Source organism: Polyodon spathula, chromosome 7 (assembly GCF_017654505.1).
Source record: "Polyodon spathula isolate WHYD16114869_AA chromosome 7, ASM1765450v1, whole genome shotgun sequence".
NCBI lineage: Eukaryota > Metazoa > Chordata > Actinopteri > Acipenseriformes > Polyodontidae > Polyodon > Polyodon spathula.
The window spans coordinates 22,722,093-22,747,418 of NC_054540.1; the positions used below are offsets into that span (position 1 = coordinate 22,722,093).

General features: G+C 37.4%; 1 protein-coding gene across 1 annotated transcript in view; it reads left to right on the top strand.

The window, feature by feature from the left end:
• LOC121318358 (membrane-associated guanylate kinase, WW and PDZ domain-containing protein 2-like) overlaps positions 1-25,326 on the top strand; it is a 208,162-nt gene that overhangs the window by 84,709 nt on the left and 98,127 nt on the right. The window contains exons 3-5 of the mRNA XM_041254921.1: positions 15,519-15,734; positions 23,228-23,423; positions 24,505-24,584. Of these exons, the coding sequence (XP_041110855.1) occupies positions 15,519-15,734; positions 23,228-23,423; positions 24,505-24,584 (492 nt within the window). The remainder of the gene's footprint in view (positions 1-15,518; positions 15,735-23,227; positions 23,424-24,504; positions 24,585-25,326) is intronic.

Below are 25,326 nucleotides of genomic sequence, written 5' to 3' on the forward strand. Positions count from 1 at the left end.
TGTAATTTGACAGTTTGGAAATATTGGCAACTAAGATGATTCACTAAATATGTAGTACTGCCTTGAAAGGAAATCACCTGATCTATTTAAACCCCAAGTGATGCACTTGCTCTCTGTCTTGTGTTTTTGTCTTCATCCACCATCCCCTCCTCTTCCACTATCTATTTATGCCGCTTCAGTTCTGCAACTACCGCTTCACTTTGGGGGTAAATGAAGCTCACTTCCCAACTTTAGAAGCCCGTAGAAGCCCAGTGGTGCTGGTGTCGTTCTCTGCTGGGAAGGTTCTCTGTAAGACATGGCCAAATCTATCTAACTCTTTCGTCTTCCCTTTTTTTACCTCCATGTTCCTCTTGGAGGTGGGGGAGTGTATCAGTTGCTTCCAAGCCTCAGAGACCAATTGGTTCGGTCTCACCTCTGTGAGGGCGGCTCTCCACGAGCAAAGGGGGATTCTATAAGTCACAAAGCACTTCTCTTATTGTCAAATTCCTGAGGTTCTTCCTCTACACAGCCCAAAGTTATTCGAAATACCTCTACTAATCTCCATACAAAAGGTTAAGGAATATAAAGAGAGCTCAGAGTTTTTCGATTACGATGAACTGTGTCAGATTGAACTGCTTTAATCTGAATTTTCAATTTTTTTAAATATAAGAGACTTGTGAAGTCTGGTATACTCTTGATGAAAACCATTAAACTTGTTAATGATGACACACCGTAATTGATACAATAATTTTTTTCTGAACGCAGTACTAGAGATAACATAGTGACTGCGTAAATATACCTTGCATACTGCATGACACCAGGGTGTCCTTGGATCCCTGCGCACAAGCGACCCCTGTAGTCTGGCCGGGCACCTGCGGGCTTGCCTGTAAGCAGCCCAGAGCTGCGTTGTCCTTTGACGCTGTAGCTCTGAGGTGGCTACACAGTGAGTATGCAGTGTGAAAAAAGCAGTCGGCTGTCGACATGCTTCAGTGGACAGTGTGTGCTCCTCCTCGCCGTTCCTGAGTCAGCGCGGGGGTGGTAGCGGTGAGCCAAGCCTAAAAATAATTGGATATGCCAAATTGGGAGAAAATAATAAAATAATTGGCGATTTACTAAATTGAAATAATAAATAAGTAAATAATAAATAAATGTGACATTTGCTTTGCATGCATGCCGTTTCATATTTTCTGTCAACAAAATCTTATTAAACAGAATTAATGTATAATAGTTAAGTGCTTTCATTTTGATTACTTTGGTAATGGTTTATCTAAAACAGGAGACACTGGAGAAATAGATAATGTATCTAACTTTTATAAAGAGCAATACACCGCATCAGTGTAATTTACACTCAGTGGAGGTATGTATATATCACAGCTTTTAATAAAAGTGTAATGATTAATTTTAAAGCTTTTTACAAACCTGTGTTACTCCTGTACCCGGTACTCAGAGCTATAAATTGACTAACCTCCATCTGTTATTTACAAAGCAGAATAACGAAGATTTTAAACATGAATAATTGTTTTAATCCATTGATGGAACCTGCAATAAAACCTGGAATTAAAAAGGCTCTTTATAAAAAATAAAGAGAAATATAACATACCCTTGCATTTTTAGTAGAACTCACAACTTAGGGCAGCAGTGTGGAGTAGCGGTTAGGGTTCTGGACTCTTGACCGGAAGATTTGTGGTTAAATCCCAGGTGAGGGACACTGCTGCTGTATCCTTGCTCCAGTAATAACTCAACTGTATAAATGGGTAATTGTATGTAATGTGATATCTTGTAACAATTGTAAGTCGCCCAGATGAGAGCATCTGTCAATAAATAATAATAATAATCTCAAAAATAAATTGTTGTAAAATGTTAAAGGTCATTACAGGATGCAACCTCCTCTCAATACTCTAATAGAAGCTGTTTTTGTTCATAGTGAAGTGCAACTTACCAGCATAAATATCTAATGAAAAAATGAAGCAAATGCAAAATGGTATTTCACACACTGGTAATGGTTTTTGTGAGTCAGCCTTTACCAACACGCTGCTACGAAAATTATATTAGTACTTAAGCTTTACCATATACTCTGATTATCAAGACAGAAACTCCCATGGCTTCAGACAAATTCTGAAGATAAGCCACTCTGAAAACAGTCTGGATGAAGGCAGGTCAGCCCACCAGAGTGAATTATCTCTGAATTTATAGACCCCTGAAAAGTTACAAGTCAAAGTTGGATCTGTTTTTATGTTAGAGCATATACAGGTATGGAGGAACTTGTAGGTTACATAAATTTAAACTGATAATTACAACCAATTTCACTGCAGTGCATTTATGTTTTCTTTGTTTCCCAACATAAATACGAGTTGGAATGAGTTGGAAGTCGAGGGTGAAATGTACTAAACAAGCGCATTGCTGTTTAGGAAATGCTTTCCGGCACTAGTTTTTCTTTGTGGTTGAGCATTCTATGAATAAGTAATTATCACAAAAATGAAGTGCAAATGAGGGGTTCTCAGATATTATAATGAGATGTATTAAAGCTGCCGGCAATTACGACACTTACAATTGCATCAATTTGTTAAGAACTTTTGAAAGCACATTTTAAAGTCGCAATTAGCAAACCTTTAAAAGGCAGTATGAAAAACAATATCCTCTAACCATGGCCACTGTGATTGCAGCAAGGAGACATTGTCTTCCGCAAGAACGAGTGATTTGTAGGATATGAAGAGAAAAGGTATTTTGTACCAGCATTACCTAATTTAAATGAAGACCAAATTAAGCCCCTTGAGTTATCTTGCCTCTGGGTCCTTTCAGGGGATTGTGGTAGCTCTTGCTGGCATTTCCCAGTCTTCTTTTTCTCATGCGTTCTCAGTTGTGCTCAGTGCATTTTTGAGGTGAGCATCAAAATACCTATTTTCCCCTAAAAGCAGGCTGTACTTGCTAAGCCTTGAAAACACATTTCTATGACGTTTCAGGTTTCCCCAACGTGATGGGAGCAATGGACTGCACATGTGTGCTGCTAACCCCTCCAGCTCATTCTGAGCATCTGTGCAGGAATAAGAAACACACCTATTCTATTCTACTCATGTGCAGGTGGTTTGTAATTGTGCACAACTTAGCACTGCACCACTGACTAACTAAATACAAACTTTGACAATATACGTTTGGCTTATTATTATTTAGGGGTGAAGGTGGGGGCCCCGCTATAGAATCTGATGGGATTAAACTACCTTTCATTATGTATTCGCATGACTCTCACAATGATAGAGATCTCACTCAGAGGACACAACAGATATTTTAATTAGTATATTGCGGCTCTCTTCATTAACATATTTTCTCTTAGTATACACGACAAAAATGAATACTGTCGCAATGACAATGCAAATTGCGGTATGTTTCTGCTGCGACTGGGTCATCTTAGTACATCTACCCCTGAGTATGATGAGGTTTTTTTCCTAATGAGGTTCAGTCTGCTTTACAAATTAGATATTAAAATAAGTTATTAAACACTTTCATTCCTCCCTTGATATGCATCTATTTCCATGTCAAAATTAAAATAGAACCAGAAATCAGTGTCATTCTAATGAAGTTCAGTGTTGACAAAGAAAATGAAGGCTTGCATAATAATCCCAGACTGGGGCAATGGGAGCACATTAAACTGTTGCAGAATTTAAGTCACTGCTTGCACATCTGTGAAGTGCGGCTAATTGCAACAAAACATTTTGACTCGGAAGGAGAAATCACCAATAAGATATACCCCACAGCAACCAGATGAATACACTGTCATGTTTTTCACACACTTATGAGGAATTGCTTTTATAGTTCAGCAGTTCCGTCTCTTCACATCCTTCACAATAACTTGACTGATGGGAATCGCAGACTTAAGAGATGATGTGGGACACAATTGTGAAATTGACTTCATGGCCATTCTAAAAATTTCAGAATTTGCTTAACCATGACTGCCTTTACTTTGCTGTGTTTCTATTCTTCATTACAGAAGCACTTTACAGAGCAAATAGCGGGGTGCCAAAAAATCTAGCGTTTCACGTCCCCACGTGTTCACTTTTTACACTTGTAACTTTTGAAGTTATAAGTGTAAAACGTTGTCAGGATGTTAAGAATGAAAAGCAAAATTACAGGTACGTTATTGTAGCAGCACATGGGGACGTGTAACGCTGTATTTTCGGAACCCCGCTACTTACTCTTTAAGCAAAATGACCAGATTTAAGGATGTAATACCAGGTCCCATCTCCTCTCTAGCAGGATCTAACTCTGCTACTTCTTTTTGTTTGTTTTACCAAAGTAGAACCTCATACAATCTGCCCAATATTACTCCCTTCAGATTTCAAACGCTTAGTACCCTCACAGGTCGGGAGGGAGATTTACAACCAAGGTTCATTGTATTTTTCTCACAAGGTGAATAAACCTGGCTAGTTTTGTGCTGATGTTACCTTCTATAGATACTATTTCCATCAGCACAGCGATTGCCCAAATGTTCGCAAAGTACCAGCTAACTTGGGAAAATGTGGCTTCAACTTGCACGGATTCTGCTTCATCAGACATGCCAGGAAAATTAAACTTAATCAGAAACCAGAACTGCTATCATATTTCACACGTAAAGTGTGTATACAAGATTCTTTTAACTCGATTTTTGTCTCAAAAAAAAAAAAAAAAAAGATTTTATCCCTATTTTAATATATGCAAAATAAACTCAGAAAAATTCCCTGATTTTTTTTTTTTTTTTTTTTTTTTTTTTAAAGAAAAATAATGAAAATGCAGAACACTATTTATAGTTACTTTTGAAGCTATCAGTTTCTTCAAAATGAGCACAGGTAGTAATACATACTAAAACTGAAAATGTACCACATTTAGTATGTGTGATAGTTGTGTACAACTATTCAGCAACAAAAATGGAACAGAGGGATATGTGTGACAAAGGGTTAGCTTTGAAACCAATTTGTCCTTGAATGCAGTGGCTACATTGACCACCACATCCACCAAGATATCCTGCCTGGTGTTCCTGGGAAAAAAAAAAAAAAAAAAAACTACCACTGGAAAGAACAGCTCTGATCACAACTGAGTGATGATTTAATGAGAAATCCACAGTTCAGTGTATTCTGAAAAGCAGCATATGGGTATGGTGGCCCACATCACAAACACTTTTGTTCAACACGACTCTGTAGCATGTCATTTTATGGCAAGTCAGTTCACCACTTCATGGGTATTTTCTTTTTTGTTTTGTTTTTTGCCGGCAGTGATGCTATAATATCTCTTCAGGCGGAATTCTATTGATCAAAGACAAATGTGTTGAACTTCACATTTTGAAGTTGGTCTGTTTTAAATGAAGACAATGTTATAACATATCACGGCAAGGTGGAGAGACGTGTGTAATCACCTGTTAATACAGACTAGGTTTCATGTTTTATCAATATATATAAATCCAAAGGGATATAATACCAGGTTGGTTCATCAAACTTTAATGAGGCCAAAACCCAAATGTTTAAATAAGCTAAGTTGGTTTACTTTCTGGAAGACATTTAATTCATATATTAACCTTTTTGAAATACAAATGTGCAAATGGCTTATTAATGGAATTCTGCTGGCAACATCCATACTTGAAACTAATTATAAGTGGCATGAAAGCTGCCTTCAACAAGAAAAACAGATCATGCATGCATGAATCAGCAGCACTGAAAATCATAGAGTGGAGAAATAAAAAGTGGTAAAAGGGCAAAGGTGGGCAATTACATAGTTACATTTGGCATAAATACATTGCAAAGACTGTGAACATGGCAAAGTTGACTGCCAAAAAACAGCAATCAAAGTGTTGCAGATCATCTTGTCAGCCAGTCCAAAAGCTCACTGTGCAGGGAACATAATATAAATGCTTCTTAATACATTATAACATAGAAACTAGGTACCATGATATTACAACCATAATATGAAGATCCGTTTACAAAAAACTATTTACTGGTTAATGTTTTTATGTTGCTCAAAATAAGCAGTCAGTGTGTTATTGTGAGACATAAAGAAACAAACAGGCTATTAAAACTGTGAAAATGTACTGTAAAAACAGCAAGTACTGGTGCCACAAAACACCCTGGGTTGTTTAAACAGCATATTGGGCATTATATATTCCTTTGTTAGTGCAGTTGTGAAGCATAGCTTTTACATGCATGATCTTGTTGTTTGACTCAATAATTGGCACAATTGCCTCTGAAGCACAGGTCACAGGATTTTAAACACAACAGTTTAAGGATGTACTCCCTCTGAGCAACTTGCATGATTTGAATGTAAAATTAAACATATTTTAATATTAAGGGTCCTTTGTGTGTCAAGGTTTGAAATCCAATTCATGAAAGTCTCTTGTGTATTTTTGTCTATAGAAGTACTTAAAACTCTAGGGAGGGTTGTTTTAATTATGTACATGGTGGAAGTAGTTACAGTTGGTCCACATCTGTTTAAATCCCTAATACTAGGTCCACTGTTCTTATTTTGTTTAGGTGAGGCAAGTAAATCCCAGTTTCATACCTGCTTTGTTATTTAAATATGCACAGTACAATGTATAACTCTTGTAGTAAAAGTAAAAGCTTGACTTGGTCACTGCTAGGGTATTGTCTAAAGTCCGAGAGACAAAAAAAGAGAGCTTGAGCCCACTGCTTCACTAGTATTAACAATACAACTGCACATCTACAGACTTCCTATCAATGGGCTTAATAGCACAGTATGCTCAAAATATTAAAAAATATATAAGTGTGACAGAGACGGATTCTGATTCTCAGTAATGTATAGTAATTTTATCACAGCTAGTTAAACTGTTCTCTAGACATTTCAGAAAGAAAGTGTGATATACAGTATGTACTCCATACAGGTTGTAATAACAGACACAGGTCTTGTAGCGGATGAATAACTTGTGCTAAATAATGTCTTAATTACAATTGGATAAGCATTTCTCTAGATGTATGCAAAGAGTCTAAAGTGTGACATATAGTACATACACACACCTCCACTCTCACCATAGCTGGAGGTAAGCTGTATAACGCATTATATCACAGGTATACAAGTAGAAACCACATATACGTCAGAAAATGAAGTACTATATTGTAAGTTTTGAGAATTCCATATCATTAATTCAGAATGTTTTATTTTGGGTCTTAATCACAATAACAATGTATTATTTTTACAGTAGTTAGATATGTAGAATGGCCTGGGATGCATTCTGCAATATACACTGCATTCATTTAGCTTTCAGATAAGTCACAGTTTGTCAATAATTCACAGTATCGGTAATCTCCAGATGTCTCTCTTTCTCTTTCAAAGTTTTTTTTGGGGGGCATTCTATTCTTGCTTTTATTATTAAGTTGACACAAAATGTTGAGAGATTCCAAACTCTTCCTTAGTCCACCAGCCACCTTAAGCCACCGCCCTAAACTGTCACAACAGTTTCAGTAATTTGGGGGTTTAAATTTTAAATATTTTTAACAAAAATCAAAAGCACATTTTACATGTACAGCAATTAGAATACAAACTTACTGTGCCTTCAAAAGCAAAGTCCAACAGATAGTATAAACAGGTGCGTTGAACTTCAATATTCGCATATAGTTGATGTATGAAAGAATCCGCACACTGAAAACCATGAAGTGGCAACAGGAATCGCTACAATGCAAAATTCATGCCAATAAAATCAATGTCTTTATTAGAGGAAGCATAAGCAAAAAAACAAACATTGCAAAACAAAATAATAAAGTGCTGCGTGCAAACGTTTCGATCAAATTGTAGCCATCCTCCGTGCTACCAAGTCAAGAACACATGTTTATTTAAGGTTTACATTTAAACTGGGAGCTTCCACAGCACAGGGGTTGAATACTTATGCAAGCAAGATATTTCAGTTTTTTATTTTTCTTAAAAATATTTCCCAACATAAAACCAATGTCACCTTACAATAGTTGATTCTGAATTTCAGTGTTTAAAAAAAAAATATCGAACAGAACGAAATTTCAATGTACCATTTGTAATTCAGTAATATGAGAGAATTGGTCAGGGGTCTGAATACTTTTGTAAGGCACTGTGTGTGTGTGTGTGTGTGTGTGTGTGTGTGTGTGTATATATATATATATTATATATATATATATATATATATATATATATATATAATATATATATAATTAAATTTTATAGAAAACATGATAATCCAAATTCTTTGTTAATTCCTTCAGGTTTTACTGTTGTAAGATGCTGTTTGTATCAGTCGGTTTTGTATCTAAAGTGGTATACAAAGATCCTTCATCAAGACATACATAAGTATCAAGGAAGTTAACTTCAAATTCAATGTAATAGAGGAAATCAAATCATTCAGATAATCCACAAATTCTATGTGGGTTCCAGACCAGATTAAAAAGATGTCGTCAATGTATCGTTTCCACATTATGATATGGTTAGAAAAACGATTCTGTCTATATATGTTGTTATATTCTAGAAATCCCATAAAAAGATGAGCATAGTCGGGGGCAAGTGAAGCACCCATAGCTAAACCCTGTATTTGCAGAAAAAACTCATTCTCAGTTTTTCTTAAGACCCATGTGTGCAATATCAAGTTAAAAGGCAGCTTGGTGTCGGTATGTCAGTTCTACTGTCCAAATAATGTCTTAAAGCATTTAAACCATTGGTGTGTGGAATGTTGGTATACATATGAACTAACAACATCGAGGGTAGCTGAGATAACATTTGGATTCTGTATCTTAATTTTCAACAACTGACTGATAGTCACCCTTATCCAGATGAAATTTGTGGACTAATTTGGTCTTAGGCAATAACAGCTTTCATTGGTATTTGTCAAAGGTTTTGGCAAAGCTTGTATAATGCTATATAATGGTCTGCATATGTCATGCTGTCAGTCTTTACTTTTCTTCTTTATTTTAATGAACATACATTAAAAAGTATGAATTGTGACGTGTGAATACTGTTAACAGTAGCGATCTGAAACCTTTAGTGTCACGGAACAGCTAGATCACTTTGAGGTAATCCTGTCTAAAGTAAGCCTGAAACTGATGTTTTCCCTATTTATTTATTTTTCAGCAAGCAGTAAGTTTTGTTGTAATGTTCTAATCAAACCATACATAGGTGCAATGACTAAAAGCACAGATTTATAGTTTATAGATAAAGTTAGAGGAAGCTTATATTGTGTTGGTTGAAGAATGGAGTTCACTGAATTGTTTTAAAGATAATTGACTACATTGAATCCCCATGGGTGAACTGCCTGTATAATAATGTGCACAAATGATTAACACATACCTGTGCCAGATAGCAAAGTCTATTGGGATTGTTTATTCATGGTATTGTAAAATGCTCAGCACTGTATTCTCTTGCACGCAGGTTCTCTTTGAGGAAGGTACTCATTCACCCATGCCTGTATTAAAATTGCTTTGGGAATCTCTGCACGGTTTTAGCCAGCATTTATATTTAAGCTCTTTACAGTTACTCTGGTTCCTCAAAGAGTAAATCAACAGTATGAAATAAAAAGAAAACTTGCTTGCTCCCTGGGCAATTTAGCAAGCTTCATTGTCTAATGACAAATAAGAGGAAAAAGGAAACATAAAAAGACTGCAGGCCCCTGGATTTATATTCACCATTTAAAAGACAGAATCAGAAAGGACACACCAGAAATGCCTATCATCAGATCATTTGTTTTTCAGCATTTCATTTTATTTTATTTTATTTTTACAGAGAAGAATAAAATTATAACTGTTTGAAGTCAGTAGCTAATATGGTTGCCAGGAAGCAAATAAACAGATGAATTATTTATTGATAGGGGGTTGTGGGTAATCTACTGACAGACAGGGAGAGACACTATAACTGACGTTGAAGACACCACACAGGCACTCAGGATTTATTTACAATACAATGACTATGGGGCTGTACCAGCAATGATATCGGTGCCCTAAACTAATCCCTACCCCGAGTGACAGATAAAACCATGATCCCCATTTCACACAGGGTGGTCAGAGGGTTTGGATCTTTTGTTTGGTGACAGGTTTGTTATCCGGGTAGCATGGATGGTACTGGTCTTTGGCACATTAGCAGCACTGAGGTGTGTCTGTCAAGGAACCACAGCCATCCACTCCTTGGCTGTAATTCCCTGTAAACAAACTCAGCTGGCAGTGCAACACAGGTCATTAACTGCCAGGAACCAAGCACTGAATTACAGTTAAAAGTCCTGTGTGAAACCAAACATATGTTTAGTACATTAGCGTAATGCGATTGCCTCATATTAAAAGATAGATTGACGTTTCTGGTTTATATTCCGTTTGAGTAACAAAAAGTCTGTCTGACTGTAATATTCGCTCACTGCAATATACGTCCTCTGAGAACTAGGAGCTAGATTAAGTTAAAATAGTATTCTGTTTTTTTACATAATAAAGGTCACTACTGTATATATAAATGCATGATGATTGATTTAAAAATTAGGGCATTGTTACTGTAAAACAAATTTAAGGATTAATTTCTTCCACAGCAACAGCAAAATAAAATAGAGCATTGTTACTGTAAAACAAATTTAAGGATTAATTTCTTCCACGGCAACAGCAAAATAAAATAAACTGACAAAGCAGTCATGAATAACCAGGAATGGATTGATTTCTTGAGGATTATTACTTTGTTATCTACAGTTTTATGAGAAGTAATTCAGTTATAATTTGCAACCCTCCAATGGTGTAGTTTAAAAATTTTAGGAAACGTGAATAACAAATTATTCTGGTGCCAAAGATTATGACTGCGTGCTGTGAAAATACCAAGATAGAGTGATAACTAGAGTTATCTGTCTGGCTGGTTAATGGGTTCATCATTTTTTTTTTTTTTTTCATCCCCCATGGTTTTCTGGCAGGCTTTTAGGATAATAGAGTAAGGACATGTTGTACACTTCTGAAGTTGTAAATGTATGGCTAGTGTGTTCACAAAAAAAAACGGGTTTATGTATTTATTCCACCAAAAAAATGCAAATTGCTGATATATTTAATCGGGTCACAGGTCAACCAAAGATCCCCACATGGCAGACTTGAAACTGACCAACTCATCATAGTCTCTTACACCTCTTGGACCTAAAGCAGATACAGGAACATCAGCCCACAGAAAGCTTGTGACTTGTTTATAAAAAGCTAGATTTGAATATCCCCCATTCCCAATGATTATCATTCTTTTCATTTGTATTTCTCATATACTTTCCAAAGCAGAGAAGTAAATCCATTAACATGAGCATGCTGAGAAACAACCTTAACAAGGAGAGGTAATCAAAAAACATGACCGTGGGCAATGGAATGGGGACATTTTCCTTCTGAAATAAGTCCTGTCAGATTATTCTTTTTAATCAAATATAAAAAGTAACACAGTGGTAGATGTGTATACATCTAACAGTATGGATTTAATTTTTGTCTCCCCATCTATTAATTTAAAAATTGAAGAATCTCGTGTACATGCACTGTTATTATCATCATACTCAAATTGTGAAGTAAAATACATGCTTTTTCCTGCATGTACATGGGCTTGACCATGATATGCATGTCAGATGAGATTTGAGGTGATTGGTGGGGAGCAGCTTTCTTTAGCTAACCTAGATAATGACTGCTGGAACTTTAATGGGTCTGAATCATGCACTAAAATTCATCCACCCTTCCTTTCATATAGCAGTTCTATAAATCTCTTCTACGTTTGCCTTAGGTGAAACATGACTGACTTATAAACCCAGTGTGTTTCATTCCATTAATGAACTTCATATGAAATGCAAATTTGTATAGATAAATATTGAGTATATACTATGGTTTGTTATTTATCGCTATCAGGGAGGCGTAACCCATAACATACAGTGGAAAGAGTCATGAATGGCAAGCTACCATTGTGAAAGCCTTGTTATACCTTTTTTACATGCAAAGAGAAGGCTTGGACCTTATTAATCCAAGTGTTCAATGTCATGGCTGAGAGAAGGTGCTCATTAGTGATGTATGTTTTGGCAGCTGCTGTCTGTTTTTTGATAGAGATGAACCTTCCTTCACCTAAAAGCCAAGGGTAAAGATACAAGCAGGAAGTCAGCATGACAGTGATGGGTTTTCTGGCTCCACCCCTTCTTGATTGGTAAACATACATGTTCTGTGTCCCCAGACATTGGTTGTGATGAGGAGCACAAAGATACACAATGGCTGGGTTTACATGCACATGAAAATCGACTCTACACTCTTGACTCTGTGACATTGGCAGGCAAAACAGCAAAAGAAAGTCCTTTGGTCAACGTGATTTTAAGGGCAGGGTCAATTGCTTTCTCACGATAAAAATAGCTATAAAAACCCATGTAAACCGGAGCAGGAATCGTGCTTGTGGCTGACGAGGTTTCAGAAGCCAAGGTCCTGTTTTTCTGACTTTAATATCATGTAATCTCCAGCAGAATGGCCGTACAAAACATAGACCTCACCCCCCCCAACACACACACTGTACATTTATGGACTACTTCAATACTAGAACTGGCGCGGTTATACTCATACCTACAACCGCTGGTACATTGTAAACACCATCAACATTAAAATGAAAGACAAACTATCAGATACAACTCAAAAGTTTTATTCAAGCACATCATATCAAACATCTGCACAGCTGAAATGTCGTATTTAAATGAACAATTAAACATAAAGTTTTTTTTTCTAACTTGCCATATATAAAGCACTACTTAAAAAAAATGAAAAACTATAACAAAATAAACATTTCAAAAGAAGCTAATGTGTAAATAGGTATATGCACATACAAAACTGTAAAAACAAAAGTAGTTTTTAATCTAAAACGAAAGTTACATATGATTTAACTTGCACGTGTGTCACTCGCAGCACAGAATCCAGGTTGAGCTGCTGCAGCCTGCAGCTTTGCAGTTTTGCGATCGAAATGTTTCTGTTGAAGCGCTGTGGATAGCTTCAAGATGAAATCTCTCCCACCTTGTACAAAACAAAGGAATTGATGGCTACCAGGTCCATTAGAGATAACAGGCTTGTGTGTGTGTGTGTGTGTGTGTGTATGTGTGTGTATATATATATATATATATATATATACACACACACACACACACACATAGGGTTCGTGCCCCTTTAAGAACGTGACCCAGAGATAAAACTTTGATTTTTAAAGCGCTTACGCGCACTTTTATTCACAATATAAATCAAATAAACACGTAGCTCCCTCAGAGCACTCACTAAACATGTGCAGGTCCCTGACTGACGCACAGGACAGCTAAGCTGTTTACTTGACATATAACATGATAATAAACACTAACAGATTTTATAAAAACCAAATGTAGGTTGTTTTTTTTTTCTTTTTTTTTTTTTACACGGACATTTACGACTTCCAGTCGGGCTCTTTACTCCACAGTAGCAACAGCAATAGCCCTGAGCAAACTGGCTGCTTTCCTTAAATATCCTGCACCTGGCTCTAATTTACAATGCTAGCCAAGTGCATGGTATAATTAACAATAAAACAATTAACACAAATACAATTAAATTAACCAAAAGCAATTAAATGAACAAAATGTGCATTTTCACATGGATTCTAGGCAGGGATCTAACCCTCCCCATGCCTCCTTACACTATATATATATATATATATATATATATATATATATATATATATATATATATATATATATATATAATATTGTAGGTTATATTAAAAATAAAAACATTTATTGTAAAAGGCAGTTCTAGTGTTAATGAAATGTTACTTTTAGATGTTCCACAAACACACACATGCAAATGTAAATTCTAAGTAGTTAAACTTGTAGAAATTATATTTTATATAATTGTGTGTGTGTGCGTGCCGTGTGTTTTGGAAAGGTAACCAGACAAACAAGTAGCTAATGCGCAGCATAATTCAGAATGTGCGCGGCAACACGTGAATTCATGTATCTTGTTAAATGTTTTTATCTTCACAGCAACGCATGCAAGCTCTCCTCACAATATTAAAAGTTGTTCTTTCCCGGACATCGCCAGTTCGAGTCTGGGCTATTCTACAGCCGACCGTGGACGGGAGTCCCCAGGAGGCGGCGCTCAATTGCCTGAGCGTCGCCGGGGGTGTGGTGGGGGTGTAGGGTTTCAGTTGGCCAGGATGTCCTCGGCTCATCACGCACCTGCGTCCCCTGTAGTCTGGCCGGGCAGCTGCGGGCTTGTCTGTTAGCTGCCTGGGAGCTGCCTTGTCCTCCGACGCTGTAGCTCCTGGGTGGCTGCATGGTGAATCCGCAGTGTGTAAAGAAGCAGTCGGCTGACGGCACACACTTCGGAGGACAGCGTGTGTTTGTCTTTGTCACTCCCGAGTCAGGGCAAGGGTGGTAGCGGTGAGCTGAGCGTAAATATTAATTGGGCATTTCAAATTGGGAGAAAATAACAAAAAATAATTTTTTGGTCACTAAGAAAATACTAATGGGAATTGATTGAGTGTGGGCAGCCAATCAGCTTCCAGATCTAGCAGGCTTCTACTTTGCATAGATGCTCGCTGGAACGTTGAAATGCTTAACTGTGAATTAAATGTTAAATCAATCCATACATAAATATTGGCTTTTTCCCTTAATAATCTAATCTATAACTAATCTTATAACATAAAAAGCTACATAAACATGGATACTTTCTGACATTTGTCTAGAGACAAGGCAAATCATGTCTGTGACAGGACACCATAATGGAGGCTCAATTCGCAGCTACTGGACAGCAAACCAACCGGAAAGACACAATTGGTCAACAATTCTGTCATCAGCTGGATCCAAACAACATCCTGCCTCAAAACCAGCCAGTCAAACTGCCAACCCTGTTTCAGTTCTTTAACTCCAGTCGCGGTCATCTACCACATGGTAGAGCCAACATTGACGGGTCTATCGCTTAAAGAGAACTGTGCTGTTCTATTCGGAGTGATTTTAAAAAGTTGCAATATAGCAGACCTCTGCACTGAAGTACTCTATGTGCTATAATAATGAAAGACATAGTGAGGTACACACCTCATATGTGTGGTCTAATTCAACATCAGCCTCCTACTTTAGTCTAAAACAATGTATTACCTAAGTATAGTCTTATTTATCTAAATTGGTTAGAGTGATGGGCTTCTTGGATATGCATGAGTACCATTAGAGGTTTTCTGTAATCTAATTAGGTTTGCAGTGGCTGCATGATTAATGTATTTGCAGTTCCAAGGTGCTTTGTAGCCTTGTAAATATTTCCAGTGAAATGTGTGCTCCTTGCATTCTGCCTCGGCTTCAAGTGTAGATTAAATATTTGACAATAATAGAGATTTTTCAAGACAGAAGATTTTTAATACAGCAAGACTTGATTGTACTTCAATTTTAAATAAATCTGGATATGTTGTTCTCACAGGTGAGTTTTTGAGAATCTCCTACTAATATTGATATAATTTATGGCTCAAACAAGGCTTGGAAATTCTTGAGTTCAAGTAAGAAATACATTTTGATCTACCCATTGTACTGCCGTTTGTAAAACTGCAATGGTAGGAGTGTAGACATACATTTAAATTTTTTTTTTTTCCCACAGATAACTATTACGGTACTCCCAAACCACCTGCTGAACCAACTCCACTGCTGCTAAATGTAACAGACCAGATCCTGCCGGGCGCCAGACCAAGTGTCGAGGGGAAGCGGAAACGAAACAAGTCTGTAAGCAACATGGAGAAAGCCGGCATTGAGCCCCCAGAGGAGGAAGAGGAAGAGAGACCAGTCGTCAACGGCAACAGCGTAGCAATAACTCCAGGTTAGAACTGTGTGCTTTAATTCTGTAATTACACACAAGCAGCTGCATGTCATTGCTTTTCTGGTCAGATTTTTTTTTTTAAATTAAGTTTGACATTGAAGCCAGTATTATTTCCCTTTAAAGGGATTTAAATTTAGTAATGTCATCTTTACTGGGTTCATGGATTGATTGTATGACAGACATGCATCTCTCATTGCTTGTTTTTGTTTTTTTAATTGGAAGGACAAAGCATATTTTCTTAGTGTTAGAAGAAATTGATTGCTAAATTTTCAATGGTTTAAATGAAGGTGAATTCAGAAATGTGTCTGGAGTTATCCATATTTTACAATGGTTGTTTCTGGATTTCTTACAGTATGCTTGCTAGATCATTTAGGTGGATTTACAGCCCTTGTCAAACAGATGCTGCACGTCTAGCTTCACTGTTTCTTAATGAAAAGAGCAAATGTAGATTTTATTAAATTTAGACACACTGTATTGCAGATCAATCACAGTAATGTAGTTTTCTAGGCTTCCCTTGTAGGCTTTGTAGACATTCTTATTCATCTGAAGTATGGGCATTACATTTTAGCTGAAATGGAAGAATCCTCCCTTTGTTGCTGTAGAATACAGTTGAATCCGTGGAACCTAATTGTCATGTGAAACAAACACCATCAAAAGCTCATTGTCTATTTCTTGGTTAAATCAGATCGGCAGTGATTAACAGTAACTGAAATTTTCCCAATCATATCTAGGTCATTTTTTTAAAATTTTCTTTAATCAATATTGAATTGTATTAGTCTGAATCTTGTTTAATATGGATTTATATATAGCCAGTATGCATGTTGCTTTCTACAGTTTTTATTTTGCACATGTCCTTATTAAGATGCATTTTAGAACTTACTCTGCAGTAGAGTTCCACATAATCAAGCATCATGCCAGCTCTATTTGGAAAAACCTGTTTGTTTTTCTCTGGGTGGTTCAAATCAGGTCACCCGGGAGCCAAATATGACCTTCAATTTTAATATGGCCAGTAGAGTTGACCATAAAGTCGCCACATTGGTGTCTAAGCAATTGCAGTATATACAACAAAACTTTGGATCTGTAATAAAGGCTTTCTGCTTAACTGGCAGAATCTGCCACCCCTTTTCTTGTTTCTATAATAACTCACACCAGCCAGTCAAGTTAAGGTATAACAGCGGACATTATCAATCGTTACGAATTAATTTTGCATTGCCTGCAGTTAGGAAGAGACGGCTATTGCCAACTCAGAGAAAATTAAGAAACTAAAAAACTTGGGTCACCTCATCCGCCAACACAGCCTCATGTTTCACTCCTATGCTGACGACACCCAGCTCTACTTAAAACTCGACCCTGGAAGCCCCTCTGCCATGGTCTGGCTCACGGCATGCGTTCAAGACATTGAGGCCTGGATGTCTGCCAATTTCCTTCAGATCAACACTAGCAAATCTGAACTCCTTCTAGTAGGATCTAAAACTAAACTTAAGAATCTTAATATAGCTGTCCCGAATCTTGGAAACTGTCTACTGCTGCCTTCCCCCACTGTAGGAAGCCACGGTCAAATCTTTGATACCCTCTGTGGTCAAATCTTTCTTCTACCACCTTCGAAACATCTCCAAAGTCCGACCCTACCTTTCTCTCATGGATGCAGAGATACTCTGTTATGCATTTGTCTCCTTTCGACTCAACTACTGCAACTCTCTCTATTGTGGTCTTCCGGCACGCGCCATCGACCGACTGAAGCTAGTTCAGAATATCGCCACCAGGATCCTTACCAGATGTAAAATACATGAACACATCACTCCTGTCTTCCCCATCTGCACTGGCTACCTGTAAAGTTCAGGATTACTTTCAAAATTCTTCTCCTCACCTACAATGCCTTTCATCACACAGGTCCTGAGTACCTCTTCAACCTGCTGACCCGCTATGTCCCTGCCCACAAACTGAGGTCACTCGACTCTGGCCTGCTTGTTATCCCCAAGCAACAGTGCACCCCACTTGGAGAACGCTGTTTCAGCTTCATGGCTCTTACTCTCTGGAACACTCCCCCAGCTTTGGTGTGTGATGCTTCCACTGTTGCTCACTTCAAAGCAACTCTCAAGACCCACTTGTTCTCTCTTGCTTTCCATGCTCTTTAAGCCTGATATCTGTTCCTAGCTGTTGTGTCTGCTATTTATAACTTTCTTTTTTTTACTGTATCTTATACTCAAGATTCTATAAGACATAGAATCATGTTCTAGAATCTTCAACCCCTGAGGGGTGGGGGGGTGAAGACACTGGCTTGTCGATTATGGCACGGGAAATAGATGTTAACTTTTTTTTTTAATTCTCAAAATATCTCATTCTTACCTAAATATAATGTCAAAGAAACTGAAGCAACAGTCAAATCTATTTGCATTTGGATTTGGTAAATCCACATCTGACCAACTCCATGAAAATGAGAATGAAACAGAAGACGAGGAGGAGGAGGAGGAGCTAACAGAAATGTGTTAATTTCACTGGATTTTTTTATATAGTTATCTTCCCTGGCATTTGAGTAATATAGTTCTATTTCCTGGCATTTTTCTGGATATACTTCACTCACTGGCATTTTATTTATTTTATGCTCACAGAAAATAGTTCCCTGGCATTGTATGTAAATAGTTCCATGGCATTTATTTTATATAGTTCCCTGGAATTGTATGGAGCTAGTTCTCTGGTACATCGATTGTATATAGTCCCACCATTTTAAAAGTAATAAAAAAAACACCCATTACATGAAAACAAAGCATGGAAAAGCAAAGTGTGTGCAACTTATACATGTCTCCTCATAGTGTCCCCATTTGAAAATGTTGGCCACCATAAGAGTTCACTTGGCCACCATATTTTGAAAGCTATTGGCCAAATGGCCACCAGCATAGAAAGTGGTTTGTCCCATCCTGGTTTTTCTCTAGCTTGTATGTCAATGCAGTGAGGATGTTATCACCTCAATTGAATGCACAGGTATTGAATTCAGTTCAATTCAGATATTTATTTTTTATTTCTGTACTGTTTTGAGCCCTAATCAAAGTGCTACTACACTTGAGCACTGATCTAAGTGCTTCCAGTTTAGAAAAGGGTTTAAAAAAAATAAATAGATAAGTTTTCAGAATAAAAAAAAACATATCCAAATTGCAGACTGTATTGCTCAATAAGGCCCTAATATCACAGTTCACTTGCAAATGAAAATGCACAAAAGCAACTAAAAGATCTCAAATTAAAACAAATACATCAAACTGTCTAAAACTAATGATTAACTGTTTCACATTACCGTAGCTTCTCTCATTCACTTTGTTTCTGCTGCATTTTGAATGCTGACTGTACTATTTTACTTCACCCATTAGTAGTCGCAATTAAGGGATTTCACTGTTTGACATTTTCTCCAGTTTATAGAGTGCCATTCTCACGAGCTTACGAGCTGTTCAGGAACCACTCCTAGTTCAGTATTTTTTACTGACTATGCTATAGTTACTATGTAACGCAATGCAAGACTCTACTTACACTCTCTTCAGTATATTGAATTTTAATAATACATTCAGGTAAGTAGAGGTCTGAATAGAATATGTTCCCAGATTAATATGTTAGGCAGTGCTTGTCACCTGTCCATCACCTACGGCCAGTCATACTAGTGCTATTACAGTACATCACTTAAAACATTAGTCAGACACAATGGTGCTGGTTTTTAAAATCAACAACCTCAAGCCATGGAACGTGAAATTATTTCATTGCTGTCAACAGGCTACTCGAAGAACCTCATTTATGACCATTTCCCTCGTTTGATACACTGTTTGAGACCCATGACCATCACTAATATTTTAGTTACACAGTATTTTGGCTGGGCCTTTAAACTTTTACTTAAGTACCTTGTGCTGAGGGGTTATGGTACATTGAGCAAAAGTAAATCACTTCCATTTTTTCTGCCTTGCCAGATCAATGTGAATGTTTTCCAAACCATTCATAGTCTCATGTTTTATGTTTGGAGTATTTGCATTGTCTCCTTAACTCCAAGTGGTGCTAAATTTTTTTCTCTACCCAACTGGTACTGTGTTTTTTAAATAATATATGTGTTAATTACCACATTCATCTTTTAAAAAATAGCTATTATGCTAGCCTTTGATATTTGATATATATTTGTTAGCCAAGTCTTCCAAAATACATTAATGCATTGTTTCAATGTAAGCTGTCATCTCCAGGGTTTTTGTCTGTTGTTACTCTGTTAAGCCTTTGGCAATAAAAGCAACGTTTGTTTTGTGTGACCGTGTACTGCTGCCATCTTCCAGTGCACTTTTTTGGATATGAGACTTTCATTAACCTCAAAGGTTCTCTTTTCTGGTAAAACTAAGGTTCCAAATAAAATTGAAAAAACCCTGCTGGTTGCTAGGTTACAGGTAATCAGTTACTATATGGGTTTTAATAGAAACAGCCTTGAATGGTTTTCTGATTGAGAGTCCAAGACTCTTGAAATAAACCAAATTAAATACAAATCCTTGTGGCAAAAATAGGATGGCTGATTCCAGGCTATTTGCTCTCACTTGTTATACACAGTAAATGTTGTACAAAACATTGTCTGGAATTAGCTATCCAAAACCTCCACCTAACTGCAGATATACTCTTTCTGTGTATCAACAATAAGCCTCTTTTGAAAGAATCATCAATGTGGCATGTGCTGGGCTTGCAGGCCACATACTTGTTGATGTATCACATTATTTCACAGATTGTTTCACTTTGATGGACTGTACAGTGATGCTTGTTTCACTTTGATGGACTGTACGGTGATGCTGATTAATAAGTAAGGGTCATGGTCTACATTCAACTGTGAAGCATCAGAATTTTAAAATGAGACTTTATTTCTGTCTCCTAGCAACAGACTGTATTCCTGTAATTGACTATTGTATATCTCTTTTATCTTTCATCTTGCCGTTGCAAAATGTAGGTCTACTAGTCTTTTACAGTAGTGTCTCTATAGACTCTCTATTGGGCAGTTTTCCCGATAGAGTTTCTATTCCTGCGCCATTTATTTTTCATTAATGGGTTTTAATACATCAGGGGTTATTTATCTGGTAAGTTATCAGATTTACAGCAACTTGGATTTCAGGTTATACGTATAGCCAATTACAGAATGCTATTGTTAAGATGCTAGGTGCAAGTTACTACACCTTGCAGAACACTGTGTTGTGTTTACCACAGAAAGAAACTGATTACTTTACCATTGTTGTATTGTTTAAGCGTTACTGAAGTCAATAATGTATTGGCATGATGGTAAAACTATGGAATCTTTTAATATTGCAGGGATTCCACTATATAACTATGTTTTTTAGAGACATTGTTTCAAAATATCTGTACTTAGATTTTTCATTATCATAAGAACATAAGAACATAAGAAAGTTTACAAACGAGAGGAGGCCATTCGGCCCATCTTGCTCGTTTGGTTGTTAGTAGCTTATTGATCCCAAAATCTCATCAAGCTATTGTTAAGATGCTAGGTGCAAGTTACTACACCTTGCAGAACACTGTGTTGTGTTTACCACAGAAAGAAACTGATTACTGACCCCTGAATGCACTGAATTACCATTGTTGTATTGTTTAAGCGTTACTGAAGTCAATAATGTATTGGCATGATGGTAAAACTATGGAATCTTTTAATATTGCAGGGATTCCACTATATAACTATGTTTTTTAGAGACTGTTGCAAAAATAGATGTATTTATATTTTTCAGTTATCATAGGAGGCTTTTATTCAGAACCCACATGCTTTGATGGTAAGGATTAACATTTCCCAAAGTGGGGGTTGCAGCCCAAATATGGGTCACAGCAAGGTTTCTGATGGGTCTCCAAACAATCTAAAAAAACATATGATGTTCAGTGCATACTGTTCACCATACAATTTCTTGCTTATATTCAAAATAAATGTATTTGCATACAAGCAGTAATTATGTAAACAGTGCATTGGTTTATCACCAGTCTTCTGCTTTAAAAAAGGCATAAGATGACATTTTATGTGCGGTTACTTTGCTTTGATTGATGACATTTTATGTGCGGTTACTTGTGATTTTGAAAACAGTTGTTAAAATGGATGCAAAACAAAAACATGTCTAATAATACTTGCAACTCAAAGAAACAAAAAAAAAACTTGTTATTACCATATTTTATATTGACTTCAGTTTTTCTTACATTGGTGATGAGGATTAGCCTCATCCTCATGTGTTATATCTTGTGAAGCACTGGCTCACAAAAGCCTTAAGCCGTCTGCATCTTGAGACACAGCATCCAGATTGCTTTGGGAAACGATACAAGTTTTTCCAGAAGAAAACTCATCAATTAGCTGAACAGCAAGCCATTCTTAAAAAATCAGTCATTGCCTCAGAGAAGATGAATGTATCCTACCTGGTTACAGTGCATATTGCAAAAAACTGCACAACTGACTGTTGTCGGTATGTTTGCAATGCTTGATGTTGAATTAAAAATGAAAACTGGAATTCATTGTGCTGCAACAATATTTGGAAAATACAGGCAATCCAGGCAATTATTCTGGTCTCAAATGCACGGTTTATTTTACAAGAATGATGCAATAAACAATAACGAACACAGGATAAATAAAATGGTTTAATACACAGTCAGGTAACACACACAAAGCTAACAGTCTCTGCGTGTCTTTGTCGGTAATTAGAAAAACAGCAGTTTCTCCCACAGCTCCAAAACTCACACTTCACCCAGCCCCCCTCCCCCTATGCCAGGCTTACATTTTGCTCCGTCGTGCGTGCTCCCCCAATCGCAGGCATGCATTCCCACCCGACCACACATTATCTCAATGCACCCACGTAGTCCATCAATCCCCACGGGGTTCTCCTGCAAATACATGTCTGTGATTGGCTGCAGTCCCGTTGTCCGCGCGATGGGGACCCTTAACTCAAAAACCTGAGCTGGCTATCATTACAATATACTAGTTTAATACCATTTTTTATTAATAATGATAAAAGCAAACATTTTAGCAAGCTGTAAAACTATCAAAGCCTAAATGCTTCTATATAGTGTAGTGTAGTGTAGTTACAGATAAATTAAAGATGGCTTTTTGATTGGTTAAGAAGTATTTCAGTTAAAATATTGAATTGTGAATAATTTTGGACCATGGGTTAATTATTCCTGTATTCATTTGGGTCGCCAATCAAAAAGTTTGGGAAACACTAGTGTAGGTAACATATGTCTATATGTGCATTGATCACTGGAAAACATTGCATGTTCAATTTGTTCTGTGCTTTTTTTAACATGGCAGTGCAAGTTATACAGTTGTAATCTATGCAGGTAATTTCAAGCCCATTGATTTGATTTTCTTGCTGCATCTCTTTTTTGAAAGCTGTGTGTATGACAGTTTCATATTGCTTACTCAAGTGACCCTCCCCCTTTTTAACATTGTAGTCTTGAGGGAATTTAAAAGCACAGTTGGAAGTTGTGATGTGGTTTATTCTGTGTTCTGTTTATAGAATCGAGTGAACATGAGGATAAAAGCACCGACGCCTCAGGTGAGATACCTGCACAACCATACACTGCAGAGGGACCAGACGAAGAAGAGGAACCACTGAAGCTGCCAACGAAGCCTGACGAGAATGATGAGTTGGGGCCACTGCCCGACAACTGGGAGATGGCTTACACTGAGAAAGGAGAAGTCTATTTTATTGAGTATGTTTGAGTTTGTCCACTAAGATAAGCATTAATGGCCATTTAGTAGTAAAAGTAGTAGTTTATCATTATCATTTAAAAGTGCCTTAAAATTATATATCCACTTGATATATATGTGTGTGTGTGTGTGTGTGTGCGTGTGTGTAATCTAAAGCATTTTCCCCCTTCTCTCTTGTGTCCTCTCCCTGTCCAACTTGCATTTCATTTCACTTGATACAGGCAGATTTTATCTATGGTTCTGTATTAAATATTCTTCATTTAAATATGTAAGACTGAAGTTTACGTGTCGGGTCCTCTAGTGGCTCGCCTGATAGAAGCGCAGCCACGTTGTGTAGAGGGTGAGTCATGCAGAGCAGGTTTGCGTCCTGGCTGTGCGAAGTAGCCGGTCTTCATTGGTAATTCCAAATGGAGTGTTGCATTGGCTGTGGTGCTCCTGTGATTTAGGGAGACAAAATCAGCAGACTACAACGAACCCTGCTGGCAAGGCACCCAGTGAGCTCAAAAGCAGACACCTATATGGCTGGCATTTGTCCTCTAGAGGTCGGTAGCTCGCTGACATCCACTCTTGAGTTCTTAGGTGTAAAAGAGGAAGCTGGCTCAGTCGTGAGATCGGAGGATGACCGCTGAATCTTAAGTTCTCCTGAGCTGTGTGGGGAATTGAGGAAAATGATTGGAAATTTTAAATTGGGGAGAAAATCAGGGGGTTAAATAATTGGGTAAAAAAAGGGAAGTTTATAACATCTGTCTCCTGCCCTGCACTCTGGAAGGAGTATCATTGTTTCCTTGGAGCTCAACACATTCATTGAAGTTTTCTTGGCAGGGCATAACCTGAATACAGTCCAATAGCTGCATCCAGCCCAGAGAGCTGAACTTGCCAAATGTACAGCTGTTTGCACAATTACTCTCACGCCTCTTTCAGGGCTAATTAGAAGCAGTAAGCAAATTAAACATATCGATTGCAATTTTGTTAGACTAACCTTTTTTTTTCATTTGGGGGTGGGAGGCCAGGTTTTCTTTCTTTTTTAAAAAGGTTGAGCTGACTGCAGTGTGCCGGCTCAAAGTATTCTTTCTTTCTCTATAGCCACAACACCAAGACGACATCATGGCTTGATCCAAGGCTTGCAAAAAAGGCTAAGCCCCCGGAAGAGTGCAAAGAAGACGGTAAGCATGTTTTGTTTGTTTTGCTGCTACTGCTTTTGTTCAGCTTCAAAGACAAGGTGCTTTAGAGGCTGAACTAGTGTGAAGGGTGGCTGGGGGTACAAAGCTAGGTGACCCAGGAAGTGTGTTCCTTGTCTCCTACACTTGTCCTGTATAATTAAGAGGCTGGCTGTGTTGTTCAGGGCACATTTTTCTGTATTTTTGTTCTTTTGTGGTTTATTTTTTTAATTTGCTGGACAGCAGCTAGTAAAAGTTTTTTTTTTTTTTTTTTTTTTTTTTCTAAAGTTGAATAATTGCAACTGAAAATTTGATTTTGTGTGTTACAAATACAAATACATCAAGAATATTAAAAAGAAAGTGTCACATTTTGGGCCGCTAGATAGTGCGTTAAAAATGCATTTGACACGCATCTTATCATTCAGTTCTTCATTACGGAGAAGAGTATCTCTAAGGAACAGAAAAGCCTTTTTCTCGCAGACACCAAATCGATAAATACCATCAGCTTTCAATTGATAATCAGACATAGGTCATCAAGTAGTTTTAAGTGTTTTACTTTCTCTCCAAGAAGGAGATGGAGAGCCTGGGGGTGGGAGGCATGGGTGTGGCAAGGTGGCAGTGCTGGGGCATATTCAAGAACTGGATTAGGAAGATTAAATCAGTGAGGCCTGGTGGTATGAAAGGTTTGGAAGCTTGTAGGAACTGACTGAGCACAGTGACTTGTATGTGACCAGCACACATCTTCACA